Genomic DNA, 23,641 nt, shown 5'->3' on the forward strand with positions numbered 1-23,641 from the left:
GGCTGAATGAAGATTATTATAATGGTGCGGATGAGAAATACCCTACAAGGAGTGGCTAGCTAGCTAGCTCGTTCATTCAAACATGGCGAGTAGGGTGAAAGTCTTGCGGGTAAATAAGAAATGGCTATACTTAAACAAGAGATACTGTCGACCTCTTCCCAGCTGGGACAGTGTACAATGAAATGGACCGAGGTCGCAGGCTCGCGGTTTTGTCAAATCCTTGTATTGACGTCAATGAACGATCAAGTCTTTTTCTCTCTCTCTCTCTTTCTCTGGTTGAATTGAAAAATAGTCGTAAAAACGGCAGCAGTCAGCAACAATCAACAATAACAAAACGCTTTTCCCTTTTGAGTTTCTGGTTTGTTTACAAATTCGTCGTTTTGAATAAATAATAACCGAAATTTCACTTGACCATATCGAGGAATAAGAGTCTGCAGCAGTTATGCATCATTCTAATGCAAAGTATGTCGAAATATTTTCGATTAGGATAATGAGATAAAAAAAAAAAGAAAATAATAATAAATACCTGTCCGTATTCCTCGAATGTTTTTTTTTGTTGTCTACTCTTCGTGATTTTGTTTGGGAGCAGATAACACCTTCCGGCTGTCGGGATTGAAATATACGTTCTGTGCGGTCCCGCCCGAACCCATTGCTCCTCTGCTTTTTTTTAAAAAAAGAAGTAATGCCGTCGAGTTGGATTTCGCGCCCACTCAGTCTTACCTTTATTTGGAGATGGATGGATGGATGGGAGAAGATGAAGAAAAAAAAAACACAGACATTTGAATATTTAGACTTCACCGCGCTATTTTGTGTGCGTGTGTGTTGTGGTCCGTCGTTTGGCCAGTCAAACATGTCGCGCTCTTATTCCCTTTTTTTCCGAACATGTAAACTACTCTGTAAACGTCACGTCGAGCCACCCCTCTAGCATTGGTAACCTTAGATGGGAAAAGATCGACGCCTTTTTATTTTCCTGTTGTTGTTTTCTCCCGAAAGCCGACGGGATCGACATCATCGCCGTCATCCCGTCATCACAGGGAAAGAAAATGTTTCCTTTTACCATCCCCAGAATAAAGAGGGGGCTAGAATGCCATATTTGGTCATAGAGGACTACCCTCTATGGCAAGGCCGTCTACCGACAGACTGACGTCCAAAAGGAAAGAAGAAAAAGTCCCAACTTTTGCCTTGTATGGCCATGCCGGCGATGGCTGAGGTGACCCACTGGGTTTTGGTTCTACCTTTTTCTTTTTCTTTCCTTCATCGGAGGACAGCGACACGCAGCTTATTCGTGGATAGCTTGGAAAGCCAACGATTCCTACATAGATTATGCATAGTGTACGTCTATCACTTTTTTCCCTATGGCCGTCGTCATGACATATACACAGGGGCAAGATGGAGCCCTTGTGATATGTATATGGGTCTCTCTCCTTATTTCTATTACCCCCAAGTTCTATATACCTCGTTATGGACATGTCACGCGTAACCGAATATTTCTTTGATTTGGATATACGGCTGGATGGCGAGCGCGCGCGCGTGTGGCCACCTTATTCGGTTGAGCGTGTTGTATATAGGCTAGAGCTGCCGTACAATTTACATTTGTGGTAATGCAAATAACGTTCTCTGTTGTGTGCAGATTCCAGCGACATCGTCGACTGCAAATTAAAATTGATCCTTGGCCTAATATGGACGCTCATCTTGCACTATTCCATCTCGATGCCCATGTGGGAAGGAGACGACGGCAGCCGCGACGGCAAAGGACCTACGCCCAAGCAACGGTACGAAATCAACTCGCCCAATATTCTATGCAGATTTCCGTTTTCTTTTCTTCTTTTATTTTCCTCTCGCCATATGGTTATATGGCTTATCGCTAAATCATCGCACACGGCTTTTATCATAAATCATGTCTTTTGTGTGTTTTAATCGGATAAAAACAACAGATTGATGGGATGGATCCAGTCCAAGATCCCCGATATGCCCATCACCAATTTCACCAATGACTGGAACGATGGACGCGCCATCGGTGCCCTCGTTGACGGTGTCGCTCCCGGTACGACCAGAATTTCGCGATTTTGTCTGTTTGATTTTGTTGGACGTAATATTCATACTTTCTCTGTCTTGGTGCGTGTGGAACAGGTTTGTGTCCCGACTGGAGCGATTGGGATCCCAAAGATGCCCTACAGAATGCGACTGAAGCCATGGGCTTGGCCGACGATTGGCTCAAGATCCCTCAGGTATGTTAGACGCCATTTGTCTTGACTTTCATCCGTCCTTCTCTCACAAATATGGCGTTTACCCAAAACATTTTCCAGCTGGTCAAACCCGAAGAGATGGTTAACCCCAATGTGGATGAACTCTCCATGATGACCTACCTGTCGCAGTACCCAAATGCCAAACTGCAACCCAACGCCCCTCTCCGCCCCAAAGCCAATCCCAACAGGTAAATCACCGGCCAACCGGTGTGGCAGTTTTCTTTTCTTTTCTTTAAAAATCATTTTTATTTTGGAAACAGGACGAAAAATTGGGGTAACTCGTATTGATGTTTTTCTCTTATTTCTCTTTTTTATTTTTGCGACCATATTTTAAACTCTACGCGAACGGTACGCGTGACAATTTAATGCGAACGGTATTAAAACATTGCGAAACACGTGGGCGTGTGTTTGAATATTCAGACCGGCTCCACCCAGGTACTACTACTGCCCGTGAATTCATCTATCACGTTCTATCTCGCTATCTGTTGCCTCGTGAAATCACATGAGAATCACCCTACATATTTTCACACTTTCATCAGCATGTCGAACCGCTGATAGTCCCGCATCGTGGTTTATCTCAAGCCAAAACCAAAGATCTTTTTAAAATTTTAAACAAAAACCAAAACTATTCAAAAAAAGCGCATCAATAAAAACAACAATCATATCCGTAATCAAGAGCTCTAATAAATGTAAACGCTCGTCCTCGTCATATGTCATCTTTAAAGCAGACTCGATTGCGACTGTTATAGTAATATCTAGATCAATCACGGCTTTATTGACAGCATGTATCTGGTGTCGTCGCAAATTGTACATCCTGTATAGTTTCTCATTATTCATCCTTGGATTTTTGAATTAATTCTGGTTTTTATTTTACACAACCAATAACAATAGGGTCCGTGCTTACGGTCCTGGTGTTGAGCCAACCGGCCCCGTTGTCGGAGCACCAGCCAATTTCACCGTCGAAACCTTTTCGGCCGGTAAAGGCAATGTCGAAGTGTCTGTGGATGATCCCCGCGGTCAAAAGATCGCTGTAAGTTAGTTAGACTCATAAATTCCAGTTGAATTGGTCTAATAAAAATGTTGTTGGTGTTTCTAGGCTGAGGTCAAGTTCAACAACGACCGCAATCTGTCGTACGCGTGCTCTTACACGCCTCTAATGGAAGGTGTTCACCGCGTCATCGTAAGACTCACTTAAACAATTTATTTACAAATCACTGACATGCTCAAATCATTTTCACGTTTAGGTGAAATACAACGGATTGGATATTCCCAAATCACCGTTTGAAGTTAAAGTGGAGGGTCACGCTGGCGATGCATCCAAAGTGACTGCATCCGGACCGGGATTGGAGCCGGAGGGAGTTGTCGTCAATAGACCCACCTATTTCGACATCTTCACAAAAGATGCGGGGAAAGGCGTTCCTGAAGTGATCGTCCTCGATCCGGCCGGCCAACGTAATACGGTGCCAGTTAAATTGCGTCAAATCAGCCCGGAAGTGTGGCGATGCGAATACGTCGCCAGCGGGACCGGAGTCCATTCAATCAACGTGTTTTTCGCTGGACAACCGATCCCCAAGAGTCCGTACGGTGTCCGCATTTCACCCGTATCGGATGCCCGCAAAGTTCGCGCTTCCGGCCGTGGTATTCAACCGAACGGCGTCCGCGTCCGCGACGTCGCCGATTTCCGCGTCCACACTGAAGGCGCCGGAGAAGGCCAGCTCGACATCCGTGTCATCGGTCCTGGCGGAAGCAACGAAGCGGTTAAATTGCGCAAAATTGACGAACACACGACCGAAGCCGTGTACCATCCGACGAAAGAAGGACGCCATGTCGTCATGGTTTCCTACGGGGGACAGGAGATTCCAAAGTCGCCTTTCGAAGTCAACGTCGGCCCTTACAAGGAGACGGAAATTGTTGTCTATGGCCCTGGATTGTATGGCGGTGTCGTCGATCATCCCGCCTTGTTCACTGTCGAGACCAACGGCAACAATGGCGCTCTTGGTATTGCTCTTTTTTTTTCTTCATATTTTGTTCTCTTAGACTGAATCTATTTGCATCCAAATCGAATGCTTAGTAGATGAATCTTTTTTTTTCTGGTTTGGTTTGGCAGGATTCAGCATTGAAGGTCCATCGCAAGCCAAAATTGAATGTCATGACAATGGCGACGGTTCAGCCGATGTTCGTTACTATCCGGTGGCGCCTGGCGAGTATGCCGTCCACATCCTTTGTGACAACGAGGACATCCCCAAATCGCCTTACATGGCCAACATTCTGCCAAAGTCCAACTATTATCCAGAAAAGGTAAACCGTGTACTTTGGAATTATTATTACTTATTAGTTAGTATATGTCTGGAATTTGTTCCTTTTTACCTTTTATCTTTTTCTTTTTATGATAAAAGTAGCTTTTAGAATATCTCTGATCTAATCCTTTTACAATAAATCTTTGATATATTACCTTTCAAAAAGAAACGAGTGTTGCGTGAAACTGAAAACTGTTGGACCCGTTTTTTCTCAGGGTCCTTTTCAAATGTATAATAACACTTGACTGGCTCGTCGTTTAATGTTACGCTGAAAGACGTGTGTAATCACCCGTCTCAAATGTTATCAGCTCTTTATTTGTAACCGTCTCAATTGACATCCTGTCATAACCATCAAAGTAGACGGGAAATCACTGACAGGGAGTCACACGCAATCAAACCAAAATCATCGCGCAATCGAAAAAGCAAAAAAACTTCAAATGTAACCGGTTTCCGCTTTGAATTTTTTCCGTTTTTACCCAGGTTGAATGCTTCGGTCCCGGTCTGGAGAAGACGGGCGTCTTGTCTGGCAAATTGGCTCCGTTCACCGTCGATAGTCGCAAATCTGGTGACACATCGGTGCCCGTCGATGTCAGCGTGATGGACGTCGATTACCACTCTGTTCCCGTCAAGAAAGTCGAGAAAGCTAAAGGGCTGTACGAGTGCAGCTACGTGCCCGAGAGAGGCGTCAAGCACACTGTCCAAGTGAACCAGGGCGGTGTGGCCGTCAAGAACAGTCCGTTCCGCGTCTACGTCTCAGCGCCCACCGATTCCAGCAAAGTCCAAGTGTTCGGACCCGGCGTCGAAAAGGGAGTCAAATCCAACACGCCAACTCATTTTAACGTCGATGCTCGCGATGCTGGACCAGGTCAGCTGATTCTTCCATCAAATCAATGAAATAGGATGATGAATTAATCGATGTATGTCTTTATTTAGGCGATTTGAACGTTAGCATCACCAATGAAAAGAATCAACCGGTACCCGTCCAGGTGGATGATAATGGTGACGGTACCTATTCCGTCGGTTACACGCCGTCCGCCCCCGGACCGCTTAAAGTGAACGTTTTGTACGCCGGAAAACTGATCCCCAAATCGCCAATTGCCGTCCAGGTCCTGCCGCATGTGGACGTCTCCAAAGTGAAAGTCGACGGACTCGATCCCAGTAAGTTTTTCTGTCCTTCAATTTCAAACGTGTTGGGCAAACTTTATTTTGTTGTCGGGAGTTTGGGGGGGAACAATTCTGACGGGCCAGAAAGATCAGTCAGTATGTTACACACAAAAAGAGGTAGAAGATGATGCGTGCCTGTACAGTTGCTCCCGTCAACAGCCCGCAGCAGTTCAGAGTCATCGATTTGGCCGCCGTTGGATACCTGGCCGACGTCGCTGTGGCCATCACGTCTCCTTCAGGTGGCCGCGTCAAGTCCACCATTGCACCGATCCGTGACGGCTCCTTGCCGGGCTACTGGATCGAATACACGCCATCCGAGTTGGGTGACCACCTGGTCGACATCCTCTACGGAGGCGAACTCTTATTGAATCGAGGTGGAATTCCTTATCGCGTTCGTTGCGTCCTGCCGCCAGCCGCCGCCGCCGAGATAGTGCGGGCTTACGGGCCGGGACTATCGGGCGGCATGGCCGGCAGAGCGGCCGAATTTGTCATCGACACTCGAGGTGCCGGACCGGGCGGATTGGGTGTGACGGTCGAAGGTCCGTCTGAAGCGGCCATCCAGTGCCGGGACAATGGCGACGGGACCTGTTCCGTGGCTTACCTACCGTCCACCAGCGGTGACTATCACGTGAACATCAGTTTCAACAATCAGCCCATCAGCGGATCGCCGTTTGTGGCTCGCGTCATTGACAATCCTGTCTCCAAGGTCCGCACCTACGGAAGTGGAATCCAGCGCGACAACGGTACGGGATGCGAGGATGCCTTCACTGCGTGCATCTTGTCATTTCTTCTGCACCACAACTTGAACACGCCAGAAAGAATTCAACGGGAAAGGAAATTCCCGCTGTTTATAGCTCCTCTCCTCAACCACTACGTCCGTTTCTCTTCCATTTGTTGTGATGAATTTTCATTTTGTTTTTCCTTAGACATCTCAAATTTGATGCAACTATAGTCATTCCTTGCTCATCAATTTGATTTGAACCTCGTCTTCGTCTCAGTTTCTCTCTTTTTTCCGACTGGATTCTTCAAATGGATCTCGTCGTATTACATAAATCCATCACTACTTTTTGGAATATGTTGGTTGTTCAATAGCCGAAGCATGTTCCCAATTGGACACCATTTCCCCACAGAAGATTTTTTCCCTTTTATTTTGGAATTTTGCCTTGTCGGCCCCCCTATTTTATTTTTTTCAAAACATTTTTTGATGCATGAAACTGCGTGCGGGATTCGATTCTCTGTTGTTTTGTCGTTGTGGTTTCTATAGTTGTTTCCTCTTTTTCGGTGTATTTCTGTGACCGAATCCTTCGGTGGAAAAACGATTGAAAAAGATATTGTTGCGGAAGTTGTTAATAACCTGAATTTTGTTTTGAATTTTGTAGCGGTTTTCTTGGATTCACCGACTGAATTCACTGTGGATTCACGAGCCGTTCCCAAGAAACCTGGCGATGGCCCGGGAAAAGTGACTTGCTTGGTTCATAATCCATCAGGTTCCTTCTCGGAACCGGTCATCACCAGTCAGCCGGATGGCCAGAACCGTGTTGCTTACACTCCGTTTGAAGAAGGTAAACGGCAGCAAAATTAAAATTTGCCTAAACTGAAATATGATATTTAATTGAATTTTTAATTGTACAGGACCCCACAAAATTGATGTCATGTACGATGGCGTTCCAGTGCCCGGTTCTCCGTTCACTGTCAACGCCCGTCGTGGTTGCGATCCCAGCAAAGTGAAAGCTTTCGGACCCGGCCTGGAACGTGGCGTGGTCAATGAGCCCAACATTTTCACCATCGAGACTAAAGGTGCTGGATCGGGAGGCCTAGGCTTGGCCATTGAAGGTCCTTCCGAGGCCAAAATGACATGCCGTGACAATCGTGACGGTTCTTGCACTGTCGAGTACGTGCCTACCGAGGCCGGCGATTACGACATCAGTATCAAATTCGCCGACCAGTTCATTCCCGGCTCTCCGTTCAAGGTATGCACGCTCGGACCATTATTCATAGGTTTATCTCATTTGCATCAGATTATGTACTAGAAGTAGAATTCTAGCGTGTTCGTCAGTGCTTCCATCATTTATCCCGACTGATTCTGTGGGACATTGCTCTCTCATTCATCATCTAATGAGAAAGGTTGGAATTTCAAGTGGAGGGAGAAATCATATTTTGTTATTAATATTTCAGGAAATACGGTTGCCGACGAGCTCGTTGAGTGATGGTTGATGGTAGGGTGTCCAATAAAAATGTTGATTGCCGCGGTTAGGTCAGAATTTTTTTAAAGCTGCCAACACGTTTACGATAACTATAATATACACGATACATTCGCCTAAGAGACTTCGTTTTTAAAAGACTAGAACGAGATAATAAATTTATTTTTAAGATCGCTGGTCTAAATATTTGGTTGGCCTCGATTGCTGCACGAAAAAGAAGTTTTATCCACTTTTTTTTTGGAACGTAATGAAGAGAAATTCTTTTTGGGGATGGATCGTCTTCCTCTTATCTCCCATCCAACGGTTACTATCGAATGGATTATTCCGCTGCTGTGAGAAACTACGGAAACATAGTTACACGTGTCGGGACGGGGCCAATTTTAGAACGGAGCGCAGACGGTAGAGGTCATTTTTTGACTTCCACCTTCTTCAGCCAGATTTCGGAAATAAATCAAGTCTTTGGCACTGTTTCGAAACCATAACCGTTAAACTTTGTAAGATTTAATTCACCTAGACATAGACAGATTGACTTTACCCATTGTAGAATGGCAAATAAAAATTGCGCACTTGATATCAGCGATATACTAGTTTTAAAAGAAAAAGGGCAAAAGTATGTTCTATCTTTATGGGACAGTTTGAAATGTCAGAATTTGTGTTGTGGTTCTTATATACTGTGTTTCGACATACCCTTAACTCGTACCGCATGTCCTTTTTACTTCCTTCTCTGCCAACAATTCCGACAATTCCGGGAAGAAAAACAGTATTTACATGAGTTGTTGGCAACGCTATGACCCTCACCTACCACCGATGTATTCGCGATTTCAGATCGACTCTGTTTACCGTCTCTACGAAATTAGAAATTTGACTATGCGTCTAACCGTCTGCATTTTTTTCTGTCCCAACGCAGGTGCCGGTCGACCGATACGTAGATGCTAATTCGGTTCGAGCTTACGGTCCAGGTCTGGAGCCGAATAATTGTCGCGCTAACATCCCTCAACGTTTCAAGATTGATGCCACCAAATCGGGAAAAGCCCCACTGGCCGTTGACATCCGTTCCGATAAGGGACCACTGGCCCAGAAACCTGAAATCATCGACCATGGCGATGGAACTTATGATGTCACCTACATGCCACCGCCGGAGAATTCAACTTGCAAAGTCCGTGTCACTTATGGTGGCAAAGATATCCCCAAGAGGTGCGTGTTTCAAATTGTTATTGTTACCAACAATTATGCAAAGCGTAGCTAATTCGTCATATTTGCATGGCAAAAGTCCGTTTGAGATGAAAGTCCGACCTACGGTGGAGCCCAAGAACGTCAAAGTCACTGGCCCCGGTGTGTCCAGCAAAGGCATTCCGGCTTCAATTCCAGCGGATTTTGTCGTCGACACGACTGAAGCTGGCTACGGCGACCTCCAAGTCCAAGTTCTGGTGAGTTCCCCCTTGTGTCCTTTATTTGCTTTCTCCATTAATCTAAGTGAGTGTTCTATAATTTTAACTTTCCAACACAAACAAAAGGGCCCGGATGGATATCCGCGCAAAGTCAAGGTATCCGACAACGGCGACGGAACTTTCAAAGCTACCTACACGCCCGATGATCTTGGCCAGTACAAGGTAAACGTCAAGTACGGCGGCAAGGAAGTCCCGCACGCTCCGTTCAACGTCCAGGCCCATCCTACTGGAAAGGTGAGTGGAAGCCGGAATTTGTCTTCGACCGGAATTATAATTTAGGGCGAAAATAGGGAACGAGATACATTTGTGTTTTAATGGGTAGGCGGAAAGCTGTAAGATTACTGAAGGCATCCAACAGACTCTATCTATTGGCGAAGAGTATTGCATCTCCGTCAATGCCAAGAATGCTGGAAATGGTGCCGTCACTTGCCGAATCCGCGGTACTTCCGGCAGGTAATCATCCGACTGAATCATACCGTCATTTTTAAAAATTTCCTTTCAATTCACGCGCGTATTCTTTTTTCCTCAAAATTACACTTGATGCAGCGACATGGACATTGATATTGATGATAACGGAGACGGAACTTTCAGCGTTTACTACACTGTCAAAGACGCCGGCGAGTACACACTGAGCATCAAGTTTGGCGGCAATCCCGTCCCAGATGGTGTCTACAATTTCACCGTAAGTTTCACGCTTTGACGTTATATTCTCGCTATTTGGACGTGCTATCCAACAAAATAAGCAACAGACGAACACACACACGCACACATTAAAAAAAAAAGAATTTTACTATACGGTTGGCGCCGATGAAAAACAATTTTTTTTACCCTTGGCGTCTCGGTCTCCCGAGACGTCACATTCTTCGTGTTCCGTGTTTCGTTTGAACTTTTATGGGGCGCGACATTTTCCGTTTTTTTTTTTTTTGTTTATTTATTTGCTTAGTGCATTTTTAAAGAAACTGCGCACTTGACAGGTGGTCCAACTGCTGGGCGCTCTATTTGCAGTAGTCCGTGACATAGAGCGGGATTATTTATATGCGACGCATCTTTCTCCGTCGTGTCAATTTCGCCTTCTCTTTCAACGCCCAGACTGCTGCTAGGGTTAATTTTTTTTTTCGAGAGAGAGAGAGAGAGGAACCTCATAAGATATGATTGTGCTTTCCGGATTCTTCGTCTAGTCATGTACACTCCTTTTCTTTATCATAGTATGCACGAATCGTTCCGTCAAAGTCACGAAAAGCCAGTGGAGCGCACAGAGTGTACGTGCCTGAGAAACGTATCGGGATGCTACTAACCTAAATCTGAATGCTCTCATTCAATAAAGGCCCAAAAGCCGACGTGATTGGAAGGTAGAAAAAGGCAATTTAGACGCGTTCGTTATTACATCTTTCTTAGAAAAGAACTTGAAGAAGAAGAAGAAATGGTTTGCAGACGAGAAAATACGAGAAGGACCGTCAGACTGGATCTCATTTAGACGCGTCCGGTTACGTGTGTTGCAATCGTTTCTGTTTTTCTCTTCTTGTTTGTTTCTCTTTCTGTTCAAATTTATTCCAGATGTGCGCATTGGGTTTGTTTGTTTCTCGTGGCACGTTATGAACGCCGACAAATGGCGACAAAAATCTAGAGTTCCATTGGCGGGTAGTTCTCAATGCCAGGCCACACTCCATTAAAAACACGCACACAAACACACGCACAAGGAAGCTCTTTTAATGTCGGCTGGCTATTTTCGTTTTAGCTCCTTGGTTGCTCTCTATTCGGTAACGGCAGCAAATTCTTAAAAAAGATTTTATTTTATTTTTTCCCCTATTTTACTGTTTTGCGTTTCAATAAACGTAGGGCCGGAGAAAAGTCAAATAGCAAGTTGCGTAATTCTTTTTAGCCAGCACAATAGTAGACTGCCAATACTCTAGACGACTTGGTCGCCAATAAAACAGAATTTACTCGAGGCACCAGTTGTTTCGAATGGAATGAGCCGTCTATTTTCGTACGGCTCGTTGTGATTGGATATATTACTAGCTGGCTACAGTATTTTCCGCCCTTGTTCAATTGTTTTTATTTATTTCAACTACGGCTACAGGGCCGTAGAATGATAACTGGAGAAGCTTCCAGCAAATTTTGCAGACATAATGGCTTTAATTGTTTCATGCGCTCAACTGATTCCTCCTAATCATGTGACGTTCTGTAAATGGCGAAGGATGATGGAAGCCCGGTCGTTCACTTAGTTTGGCTCTCGGTGCGAAGTTCGTCAGAGTTCACTTTGGCACAAGATAATTAACGAAGGATTCCAAAGTGATATGTCGTTATTTTGCGCAGTACCGTAATTGTTTTTACGTGTCACGTTACCCCTCTGGGCCTATCCAGCTGAGCGGGAGTATCTCTTGCCAAATTTGACTGCTACCTCCGTTTTGTCCTGTAATAAATTTAGAGGTAATTGGCAGATGGGAATGAGCAACGAGTTGTAATAGATGTCACATAATAATAACCGCGCTAAATCGCACTGCCGAGGGGGTGGTACCGTTAGTTTGCTGCTGTTGACTTGGTTATATGTTCCCCTTGTATCCCAGTTTGCTCTTTGGCGATCTGGAGGAGGCTGTATGCGTAAAGAAGTTCAGGAAAACTGTTTGGACAAGTGCTCGTAAATCCGTCGGGTTCTTGTTGCTCCGCGCCATTGACCAGCTAGGACGATGCAGCAACCGTTCTCATTTTAATGCCCCCACCATTCTGCTATTCTCTCGTTGGTGTTGGACCAGTTTATTTGTAGACCGACCTTTATCTCTCAGCCGTGACCGTTTCTTTTTCTTTCTTAAGAAAAGATTCTTCTCTTTTCTCTTGTTGTTGCTACACTTCGAACTTGCTAGAACGCGTAGCGCATTTATAGGCTCGTTTGGCTTAGGATGAAATCGCCCCCTCGGGAATCGTAAACAATAAATCTGGCGTGCGGTTGATTCAGCAATATTAGTTAATAGGTATTGAATCGTTCTCAAAAATTCTCACGAGGAATTTCTTAGCTTTTTGTTGGCTGTCAAATGATCTATGTACATCTATGTAAGCCGGCGTGTTTCTTATATGGCCGAACGGGGATCTATTTTGAACAGCCGACTTGATTTACTGACCTTCTGGAATGCCGCCTACCGTATTCTCCCTGTTGCCTAGTGTTGACAACTGGCCGGCCGGTCAAATGGATCCATCCGGATAACTTTTCAGAAATTAAAATTGCAGCCTCACGCTCATTTTTTTGTTTTCTAGCTAAAAAGATTTTTGGGAGGAATTTTTCTTTGTGGATTTTAAGAGACAACTACGGATTTAGCGGATTGGTTTAAATAATGGGAATAAAAGTGAGGAGCAGTCGCAAGAAGAGAATAGAAAGGAAAAGTCGTCATGTTTTATTACTTTTTGTTTGCCTTGTTGATGGCTCTACTGTGTCGGATCGCTTGAAGTGGCAACAAGAGAGCGAGAGAAAAGGGGCAAACTCCTCGGTCACGGGTTTGTTGCTCAGACCCAAGTTGTCTTGACAGATCTTGGCAAAGTACGGCCAGCTGTTTCCTCAGCAGCAGCACGCCACTTTTAAAACAGTGAACAACCAACGACGGTTCCCCCTCAATCGCCCGCTTTCGAACAGTAGACTTCTTCCACCACCAACGACTCTATCTCTGTCTTTAGAACTGCTTCCTTTTGAACTGTAGAATTTTTGTAATAAACTACACGCAGGAGCTAGGGAAAAAATTACATTTTTTAAGGCCATGCTCCGGAGAGTTCCTCCCAGAGTTATCCAGCTAGCAGCTTTCATCGACGTCGTTCTTGACTTGACGATAGTTGTTTTGATGACTAAAAGAGAAAAAGAAATAGGTGCGAGTTGATATTAATAGACGAGAGGGCTAGACCGCGGAGTAGTACGTACCTTAAATTTCTTTCCTTTTTCGTCGGAGACTCTGAAGAATAATAGATGGATCCAGCTGATCCAGTGTCGTCCGGATCGGCCAGCAGAGAATCCATCAGCCATATCCGGGGAAGGAGGGATATCATACGTAATATATATACGCCTCGGTGCATCGATCGCATTGTACAGTATACGGTGTAAATATAGGATGGTATGGCATTGTGATAGTGTCCTGAGAGCAGAATTGAGACCTCGGCGACGATCACCAAATAATCTTGAGAGAGTCTTTTAGTTTTTTTATGGGTTGCGCAGAGGCGGACGCGCAGAATCTCGTGAGTTTGTGCAATATGGCTGTTTACAACTGAGCGCACCCGAAAATCTGGGGATGTGCGGGAAAGAAATAGAAGGAAAAAAGAGGAGGGTGTTTGGGTCAAACGAGAGAATCCTCGTAGCTCCGTCGAGGACTTTTTGATCCTCCCACTCTCGCACATCCTTTGCCGGGGACTCATCCGCAGCTGCTGAGGCCAGTCTTCCGTCGGTGCTAGACACGCTCGAGGCCATCATTCGCCTAGCGACACTCTCTCACAGCTGCTGCTGCTGCTGTTGTGCTTATTGACTCTTCCCTAGACTCGTAACACTCAAACCTCGTTTACATTCAAACGAATTAAGGAACCATTTTTCCAATTCAATCTTTCAAGTGGGTTTTAGGATTGAACCACCCCACCGCTACCTTTGCGCTAATACCTCCAGGTAAGGACAACAATCCCGTTGCATGTCGAGTCTCTTGCTATGCCCCTTTTGATATCGTATAAATAGTTGCTCTCACGAGAGAAAGGAGCTAGATCTCAGCCAAAGGTTCCGCTTCGTCATCGGTGGAGGCTCTCGTGCTGCTTATCCTTAAATGGGAAGGTGCTGCGCGCTTCCCACCTTTTAATAGCTTCAACCCGTTGTCACTCTCTGAACGAAAGGAGAGGCGTTTCCCTTATTTGCATCTCTCTTTCTCTTTGACTTGTAATGCATCAATTTGATCACGAAGAAAAATTATGAACGAAGCCAGGCAGAAGAGGGGAGGGGCAATTCGACGGTCGCACGTTCCCGATTTGGTATCGTTGGGGCGGAGTGCATGGACCAGCGAACTAATTACCATTTTGGTCCCAAACCTGTTTTCTTTTTATATATCCCCTACGAGCTATCCATTAACCAACGCCCCATCATCCATCGAATTCATTTGGCATTTCAAAAATGACTGAGTGGTTGTCACGGGTGCAGTGCTAAGATGACGAATTTCTACTTTGTCACACGCCGTGAAATTTCATTGATCGCAAAGAAACGGCGATCCCAATCTTTTTTCGCGTTTATTATTATTATTTTCGGTTTTGTTTTAGTTTTATTTTGCCCAGTCCTCATTCAACACGAAACGTGTGCCAGGCAATGATAGATCTAGATCATTCAATAGCCAAGATTTCTTATACATGTAGTATACATATCCAGCCAGCTTAATGTTTCTCTCCTCTTTCGAGGGCTTCCGTTTTTTTGTTTTTTTGCTCTGTCAGCATTCCGGCTGTTGATCGATCGAATGCGTCGTCAACTTCAAGAGACAAAAAGGAAATTACATAAAAAAAGAAATCGTGGGAGAAAAAAAAGGGACTTTTGTTTGGTGTATAGACAAAGGCTTTTTTGGAAGGGACTTGAAAAAGTATTCAAACAAACAATCTATTCTAGGGCGAAAAGAAACATTACCATCGCAGAATTGCCGATTCGCAAAAGAACGTGAATCCTTCCCCAGGTCGTTTGGTAGTTGGAACGTCCCGGCTAAAGTTTCAAATTTTTTATGTCAGTTGTTACATGCCTTGGCATTTGACGCCACTCTGCCAAACAAATAACAGATTATAAATGCTCGGAATTGATACGGCAACGAAAGATGCGGCGCCATTTCCTAGGCGCTTTTAATCAGGTGGATAAAAAAGTAATGGCCTTTTGTATAGGCCAGATAAAACGTCGGATTCCAAACCCCAAGGCTTTTTTCTTTTTTAATCTAGGGAATTAATGACTTTATGACCCATGATGATGAACGGGAAGTTGCATAATAACAATTTTCGGTTTGATCGATGCGCCTGCCATAACTGAAGAGAAGGACATGTTGATCGAAAGATTCGATCCAACGTTGGTGGAAAGATCGATGTACGGTTATTTCTTCTCTCAACATGGAGTGTCTCCTTAACTCTCTACACATCGACTCATTGAGATTGGAGAGAAATCTGTTTTAGCTTCTTCGGCGATGTTATTTCGTCAGATGAAAGCTGCAGCACGAGAATTGTGTGTTGTCCTTATAAAGACATGCAAAACAGTCAGGGTGGAGGTCGTTCGGTTGTTGCTGCTGCTGCTTTACATCCAAAGCCTTTTAGAATTCTCTCTCTCTCTCTCTTTCTCGACGAGTGAACCACCTAACCTACTACCCAGTCTCGCGAACCCGTCATTTTTGTTGTGCTGATAGGCGAAGCGATTTGGTGGCCAGGTGGCCATTGCGCAAGTGGCGTTTAGGCCGGTTGGTTTTGTCTCAACGCTTCTCTTTACTTTGCCCTTTGCTTTTGAACGTGCGTGCGTGATTCTAAATGGCGGCAGCCAGAGTGGTGTCGCCCAAATCAGTTGGTTATTTGAACAATCAGCCACCAAACCGTGCGTCGATGGCGTCATCAACGTCGCGGCGGATTAGTTCGAGTCCGTCGGCAACGGCGACGAAGACGACGTCTCCCGTCGGACGTCTGGCTGATCATTCTGCACGCTCGCCAAGTCGTCAATCAGGCCCCGTTCTTTACCGAAGGCGTTTATTATTTCTGCTGAACGCCGAAACAACTCCCGAATTCCCGTTTTGTGAAGAGGCCTATCAGGCCCGTTCTCGCATTCACTGGCCGCCATGGCCTCATCGACTCGATTCTGGCCACCCCAAGGTATATTTGATTATGTATACAGTCCCGAGACCCGTTTCGTTAAGATAATTCAATTGAGGGCAAAATGGAAATCAACATTTTGAGTTGGTTAGGTTTTTATGGCTCGATTTGGTGGGCACAAACAGGAGGAGGAGGAGGACTGGGCGTTGTAAAAGGGACTACTAGATCATCGGGCGTGTCCAACATCTTTCGGTCTCTCTCCTTTCCGGATCTGTTGGTTTTCTTTTGCATGTTTTTAAAATTCTCCTTCTTTTTTTTTCTGTGTGCATGGCACGATCCTAACGAAGTCAACCATGTAAAATAGACGACACAGCCACGTCCCAGATTTTGTAACCATAGAAGGTCTCCGCTCCAACACACAAGGCACATAGAGACCGCACACGGCTTTTTGTTTCCCTTATTCCTAGGGCGGTGCGGAATTCGACCGATACGTTACGAAACTTTGTAACTTACGCGCTAACTTCACCTCCGTATATATGAGAGAGCAGAAACTGAGATAAAATGTTTTGTATAGGGCGTCTGATAAGTCGACTAGGCCACCTGGCTTACGAGGTTTAACATATCCTTGTTTCGAAGTCTCCCAATCGTTTTTCGTAATCAGATATTTTCTTCATCAGTTACGTACATGTACTTGTCATTTTTCCTTCTTTTGATTATTTGTTGACGGTTAAGATAGGTAGGCCTTTGTAGTCCATTTCTCTCTTGCGTATTGTGTATACTCCACTTTGGGCGTGGCTGTAAAGCTGCCACACGCATTCACGTCGTAACAAACTGTACACAACACACTAGCCGTCGACGATTATCTGTACAGCGATCATGAACACCATCGATAAGCACGCAATATGAAAACTGAGACGATAGCACGTACTCTTGTTTTTTTTTTTAAAGTTTTGTTGTTATTGTTGTTTTGGTAGAATCTATGACGTGGAGATATTTTTATATTTTTATGATTTGGGAAGGTCATTGGCTGTCTGCATTTTTTCCGTAGTCTAAAATCCTGTGTTGTTGTTGGACTGGGTTAGATTTTGCATAGTTGTCTTTTTTATTTGGCAACTTCACATGTTGTGATATGAGGAATATAAAACAAAAGTTCAAGCTGCCATCGAAAGTATTCATGAAGTTAATGGCAGTAGAGATGCTCCCGAGTTCCATCCTAATTAAAAATTTTTGAACAATTATCTTGCGCTCCCGAAAGCTGCATCTGATTTTTACGGAAATTTATACAAATAAATTCGTTTTTGTGTGTGTGTGTGTTTAACTTGTATTGTTACTCATGAAATCCTGTTTTCAATATAGGCTCAATCCGGAGACGAACCTGTCAAGAGAAGCCCAAGCGATTCGAAATATCGACCGGTTGAGTTACACAATATCCCCTTGCCAACCACCGGCGGTCAAGTTACAGGTATACTCGACCGTGAATAGTTATTAATAGCCAACATATACAAATCACCACCATCCTTGCTATTATACAGGAGAAGTAAAAATGCCGAGCGGCAAAATCGACAAAGCTTTGATTAAGGACAACCGTGATGGTACTGTTAGCATTCAGTACGAACCCCGTGAGGAGGGTCTTCACGAGTTGCACATTCACTACAACAGCGAGCACGTCCAAGGTTTGTACAAGTTGAAAGCAAATAATGTTATTCTCAGAACCCGCAATGATTAACAAACGTTTCAATTTGAAGGATCGCCGTTCAAGTTTTTCGTGGATTCAGTTCAAAATGGCTTGGTGACCGCCTATGGTTCCGGTCTCACTCACGGTGTCTGTGGAGAAGCTTGCAACTTCACCATTTCGACCAAGAATGCCGGATCGGGTGGTCTGTCATTGGCCGTCGAAGGCCCCAGCAAAGCCGACATCGGCTGCAATGACAACAAGGACGGAACCGTGTCCGTCTCTTATCTGCCACTCGCTCCCGGTGAGTACAAGGTGTCAGTCAAATACGCCGACAAGCACATCGCCGGAAGCCCCTTCGCCGCAAAGATCACCGGAGAAGGCCGTAAGCGCAACCAGATTTCGGTTGGCTCAAACAGCGAAGTCCCGTTGCCCGCTGCCGGTCGTGTGGCTGACGCCGAACTCCGCGCTTTGAACGCATCTATCCAGGCGCCTTCGGGACTCGAGGAGCCTTGCTTCTTGAAAATGCTTCCCAATGGCAATCTTGGCATTTCGTTCACTCCGCGTGAGATCGGCGATCACTACGTGTCCGTCAAGAAGTTGGGCAAACAGATCCAAGGATCGCCGTTCAAGATCAAGGTTGGCGAACGCGAAGTTGGTGACGCCAAGAAGGTCACCGTCAGCGGCAAAGCTCTGTTGGAAGGCAAAACGCACACCGACAACACCTTTAATGTTGACACTCGCAAGGCCGGCTACGGTGGTCTGTCGTTGTCCATCGAAGGTCCGAGCAAAGCTGAGATCAAGTGCAAGGACAACGAGAACGGCACCCTGGACATCTCTTACCGTCCGACTGAGCCTGGCTATTATATCATGAACCTCAAGTTTGCCGATCACCACGTCGAAGGATCACCGTACACCATCAAGGTTGCGGGTGAAGGTTCCAACACCCAGACGGAACGCATCAAGCGTGAACGCCCCTCTGTGCCTCAGACGGAGGTGGGCAGCAAATGCCGATTAGCTTTCAAGATTCCTGGTGTCTCCACCATGGATTTGTCGGCTTGCGTCACTTCACCATCCGGCGTTACCGAAGGAGCTGACATCGGTGAAACCGAGGACGGAAGTTATGGAGTCTCGTTCGTTCCCACCATGTTGGGCGTTCACAGTAAGACTTCATCATCATTTGTTACTATCAAATTCTCGCCTGTATAACATATCTCTTGATTTCTTGTTAACTAGCCGTGTCCGTCAAGTATAACGATGTGCACATCCCCGGCTCTCCGTTCCAGTTTACGGTTGGCCCGCTCCGTGACGGTGGATCTCACAGGGTCCACGCTGGCGGTCCAGGTCTTGAGCGCGGTGAGCAAGGGCAGCCGTGCGAGTTCAACGTCTGGACCCGCGAGGCTGGTGCTGGATCGCTCGCCATCTCGGTTGAAGGTCCCAGCAAGGCTCAAATCGATTTCAAGGACCGTAAAGATGGCTCATGCTACGTCGTCTACAACGTCTCTGAACCAGGTAACTTTTTCTCGCCTCCCACCTGGGTCCCTTCCGTTCCAAAGCCGTCCATTTGGGTGGTGACTGGTGAATGAGTGGGTGGTAATGTTATGACAGGTGACTCACTTCCAGTTGCTGGGGCGATTCCCGACTTTCTGAGCTCAGAAACAAACGACTTATATGGAGTCAAGCGGTTTTGCTGCGGCTTTTTTGGCCCTTTCCTCTCTTCGTGAGCCATAATTAGATATTTTCGGTCGCTCCAGTGAGTCCAGGTGTAAACTTGGCCATATTTCTCAATGGCCTGGCGAATGAAAGGAAGCGAGAGTCAAAACCTAAACACACAGGAGTTTAGAAATTTCACTGGTGGTTCTCGCCAGTCGTTGCTCCTACCTCACATGAACCGGTTGCCTGTGATATATTTTTGGAAAGTGCAAGGAATTCATCAATCACAATCATGTCAGTGATTCGCCATTGTACCACTCACGAGTTATACATTCAACAGCAGGATGTACCAAGAGAAGACGATGGTCGACCCTTTGAATTGCCCAGTTAAACTTGAGAATGCCTTCTATATTGTCCCGTTTCTATTTTCCCAGGTGAATATCGTGTCGGTGTCAAGTTCAACGACAAGCACATCCCCGAATCGCCGTTCCGCGTTTACATCAGCCCGGAACAAGGTGATGCACACAAGATTGAAATCGGTCAGTTCCCGGAATCCGGTTGTGCACCCAATAAACCACAAGCCTTCATCGTTCGTAAGAATGGTGCCAAGGGAGAATTCGACGCCAAGGTACATTTAAATATTCCAAAAAAATTATTCACGACGAACATTTAATTTAACAACAACTCGATAACTATAAATAGGTGGTTTCTCCATCTGGAAGTGAAGACGATTGTTTCATTTCTGCCATCGACACTGATATCTACTCTGTGCGCTTTTTGCCACGCGATAACGGTGTCCACTACGTTCACGTCAAATTCAATGGCGTTCATATCCCCGGCTCACCTTTCCCCCTCAAAGTAGGCAAAGAAGATGCGGATCCGGCAGCAGTTCACGCAGCTGGCCCCGGACTTGTTAAATCGCAGACTGGTATGTTCATTTCTTCAATCTTGATCTCTTTTTTGGATCGTGTAAATAATGATTTATTTTCCGTTTGACATAGGTCACAAAACTGACTTTATCGTCAACACTTGCAGCGCCGGTTGCGGTACGTTAGCGGTTACCATCGACGGTCCGTCAAAGGCCTCAATGGATTGTACCGACGTGGAGGAAGGTTACAAAGTGCGGTACACTCCACTGGTGCCAGGCGATTATTTTATCGCCGTCAAGTATAACGGTTTCCACATTGTTGGCTCGCCATTCCGAGTACCCTGCACGGGAGAACTGTTGGCTTCGAAGGGTGTCACAGAAACATCATCCGTCATGGTCGAAACGGTAACCAAGGTGTCCAAGAAATCGTCTCAAGTATCACTTCCCGTGTTCAAGTCTGACGCCTCCAAAGTCACCAGCAAAGGCATGGGACTCAAGAGGGCTTACATGAATAAACAGAACACCTTCAGCATCTCAGCGTCTGATGCCGGTACGTTAATAAATTTAAACTTAAATAATTAATACTAAACGCGATGTTAATTGGTAATTTTTTTTTCCTTATAGGTGCTAACTTGCTCTTCGTGGCCGTCTATGGACCCAAAGGCCCATGCGAGGAAGTTTTTGTCAAACACTTGGGTCACAACAGCTACCAAGTGAATTACGCCGTCCGTGATCGAGGTGATTACGTCATCATCGTCAAATGGGGAGAAGATCATATTCCCGGATCGCCTTTCAAAGTCGAAGTGTAGAAGGAGTTTACACCACACGCTGAATTTTAATCGGTTGACGAGAGATTTCCCAAATTGAAAAAAAATTTTAAAAACAAAAAATTCTAAGTAGATTTTGCCCAAGAAAAAAAGCACAAAAAAATTATTATGTTGAAAACTTACCCCTCCCTTTTCCCAATCCTTCTTTATCGCCAAACTCACCTGCTGATTAGACGAGCAAGAACACAAGAACGACTGGCTATAGACACTGCCAAATAGCACACAAACAGAGGTGGAAACGAAGGACTTGTCGAAATCGTCACCAACTTGAGGAAAAAGATAAAATAAGTGATTGCAGACGAGTGAACATTTATTGTCTAACACAGACTTCCGGAATACATCCTTGCCAGCCTTTTGAGTGCCCTATCTATATCCATGACACCCTCTCCTCCTCTCTTCAATCGCTTGGTCACCGTAGTGCTTTTAAACTCTAATTTTAGAGTCTTAGAGCATGGTAGCGAACCCGCTAAACGTTTTTGTTTTTGTTTTCAAAAATTAGTCTTGTACGAAAAACTGCCTTTGATTTCCCGTCTTTGTCATCTCTTTTTCTGTTTTGACGTTTATTTCTTTTTTCAACGGTGTTTTGGGAAAAATGGAGCTGTCGCTATATCACGATAATGCCTTTTTCCGTATCAATCTCTACTTTCAGTTGTTCAATTTTATTATCCTTATACCTTATTTTTTGCTTTTTCGCTTTTGATAGAACTCACAACTTTTTTTGGCTCTCCCCCTCTCCGTCTTTCTTCTCTTTAGCTCTTTTATTGTATGAGAAATATAAATAAAATACATTCACGGTTTGAAAAAAATGTCAGACCGCATCCGGCCAAAAATAGCAAGTAAATCCCCGTTTGTCGATTCTTAAGGGGATTGGTGGCTCTAGTCTAGTATTGCCACAAGTTTAACTATGGTCTTTGGATTAATAATTCAACTCCGGCATTCATCCGGATTCCGGTGTTCGATCTGAGGGACCGTTCAGTCTATGCTTAGGAATCTGTCGCCCGTCACTAGATGGCGGAGTGTCCATCCACCATTTGCTTTTCAGACAGTAGACACTAGACAGAAATGTGTAAATGTGTTGCTGCTCAAGTGCTCATTACGGTGTATTTCGATTCGATATTTTACATTTTATGAAATGGAAAAAGGTAATTCTGTTATTTTGATTGAAGGTTTGGATTCTCCTAGCCTCCTAGGTTATCGAATGTGAAATATTTTTGTGTGGATTTCATAATTTAATTTCCACTGGGGCGACTGGGCCAAATCATCTATTGCATTTACCTGACAGCTGTCCATTTTGCATTTGCAGATATCATCTCTTGCTACCTTTACTGGCTATTTGTCTCATCCATTGCTGTTTCACTTCACTGCAAAAGTAATTATGTCGATTACATTTTATTGCTAGAAAGCTAGATCCCTTTACAGTCTTGTTGAATTTTAGAGAAGTTGACCTTGGACATGCTTTTATGTAATTCTATTTCCATTTATTTGAACAAGAGTTTTTTTTTTTTTTTTTTTTTTATATAAATGGGGAAAATCTTGGCAGCTGTAGAATCCTCATAAATTTTAACATCAAAATAATTATGAGGGACTGCATAGTTTTTACTGTTCACTACTCTCCTATTCGTTTTCCCATAAAGAAAATGAATATTTCGTCATACCTACATTACTATTTTCATCAAATTGAACAGCAATTAGTTTAAGAACAATCTACAGCCATTAATGATGAATAGTGCCAAATCAAGGGAGCTTATTAGCAGGAATCTAATGTGAAATATGAAAGCAAAATTATCAATGTGAAGACATGCTATTGATTCTATGCCTTTCATTCAAAACAATATAATCTGTTAAGTTGCAAAGTTCAGTGTTACCATGAATGATTTACATCTAAAATTACCCAAGTAACATTTTTTTATTTTAAATATCTTTATAGGGATTGATTTCTGTGACTTAAGCTACGTCATCGACCATTATCCTCGAGTTTCTTGGTGGAGATGGATAGAAGTATTTTTTTCCAGCCACAGGCAGGAAAATTATACTTTTCTTCAGAAAATTGTAAGTTTAATTTTTTTCTTGACCCCCAATACTTTCTGTTAATATTATAGATTTTTATGTTGAAAGAGTTGAAAAGTCTGAAAAGCTAACTAAAAATTAACTAAAAACTGTGTGTATTCGTGTCATAGGGAAAGCTGCTGGAGTAATCTGGTATTGATGCTCATTTGATTAATTTCGTGCCAGGCTGCCAGCTAGTGAAAGCAAAAGGCATGTCGAATTCAAGTTGTTGAGCTGCTGCGTGCTGTCTGCAAGCAAGCAATCCAGATTCCAGCCGTTGCGTTCAGTTATTTGAACAGGAATCTCTTTGGCTGTCAATAGTTGGCTGAAATGTCCACCAGGTAGCGCGAGTGTCTTCAGGGACGCATATCGGCCATTTTGTTCCTAGACGCAGCAGAAATGGGTTGCTGGTCGTGACGTTTCTCACGATGAAAATTAAAAGGTATTTATTGTT

General features: G+C 44.5%; 1 protein-coding gene across 4 annotated transcripts in view; it reads left to right on the forward strand.

The window, feature by feature from the left end:
• Nucleotides 1-21,322, forward strand: part of LOC124326969 (filamin-A-like) — a 28,429-nt gene extending 7,107 nt beyond the window's left edge. For 2 of the 4 annotated variants that reach the window (XM_046785702.1, XM_046785704.1), the window contains exons 3-29: nt 1,631-1,772; nt 1,935-2,044; nt 2,131-2,228; nt 2,307-2,434; nt 2,667-2,681; nt 3,138-3,276; nt 3,343-3,426; nt 3,491-4,244; nt 4,354-4,544; nt 5,024-5,408; nt 5,477-5,701; nt 5,851-6,450; nt 7,087-7,269; nt 7,340-7,677; nt 8,816-9,102; nt 9,179-9,335; nt 9,423-9,590; nt 9,679-9,809; nt 9,903-10,038; nt 17,478-17,583; nt 17,654-17,794; nt 17,867-18,955; nt 19,030-19,305; nt 19,881-20,074; nt 20,149-20,374; nt 20,448-20,864; nt 20,939-21,322. In XM_046785702.1, the coding sequence (XP_046641658.1) occupies nt 1,631-1,772; nt 1,935-2,044; nt 2,131-2,228; nt 2,307-2,434; nt 2,667-2,681; nt 3,138-3,276; nt 3,343-3,426; nt 3,491-4,244; nt 4,354-4,544; nt 5,024-5,408; nt 5,477-5,701; nt 5,851-6,450; nt 7,087-7,269; nt 7,340-7,677; nt 8,816-9,102; nt 9,179-9,335; nt 9,423-9,590; nt 9,679-9,809; nt 9,903-10,038; nt 17,478-17,583; nt 17,654-17,794; nt 17,867-18,955; nt 19,030-19,305; nt 19,881-20,074; nt 20,149-20,374; nt 20,448-20,864; nt 20,939-21,123 (6,905 nt within the window). In that variant the 3' untranslated portion in view covers nt 21,124-21,322. The remainder of the gene's footprint in view (nt 1-1,630; nt 1,773-1,934; nt 2,045-2,130; nt 2,229-2,306; nt 2,435-2,666; nt 2,682-3,137; nt 3,277-3,342; nt 3,427-3,490; nt 4,245-4,353; nt 4,545-5,023; nt 5,409-5,476; nt 5,702-5,850; nt 6,451-7,086; nt 7,270-7,339; nt 7,678-8,815; nt 9,103-9,178; nt 9,336-9,422; nt 9,591-9,678; nt 9,810-9,902; nt 10,039-17,477; nt 17,584-17,653; nt 17,795-17,866; nt 18,956-19,029; nt 19,306-19,880; nt 20,075-20,148; nt 20,375-20,447; nt 20,865-20,938) is intronic. The other 2 variants (XM_046785705.1, XM_046785706.1) reach the window with 2 other exon arrangements.
• Nucleotides 21,323-23,641: the final 2,319 nt, after the last annotated feature.

Source organism: Daphnia pulicaria, chromosome 2 (genome assembly GCF_021234035.1).
Source record: "Daphnia pulicaria isolate SC F1-1A chromosome 2, SC_F0-13Bv2, whole genome shotgun sequence".
NCBI classification, from domain to species: Eukaryota; Metazoa; Arthropoda; class Branchiopoda; order Diplostraca; family Daphniidae; genus Daphnia; species Daphnia pulicaria.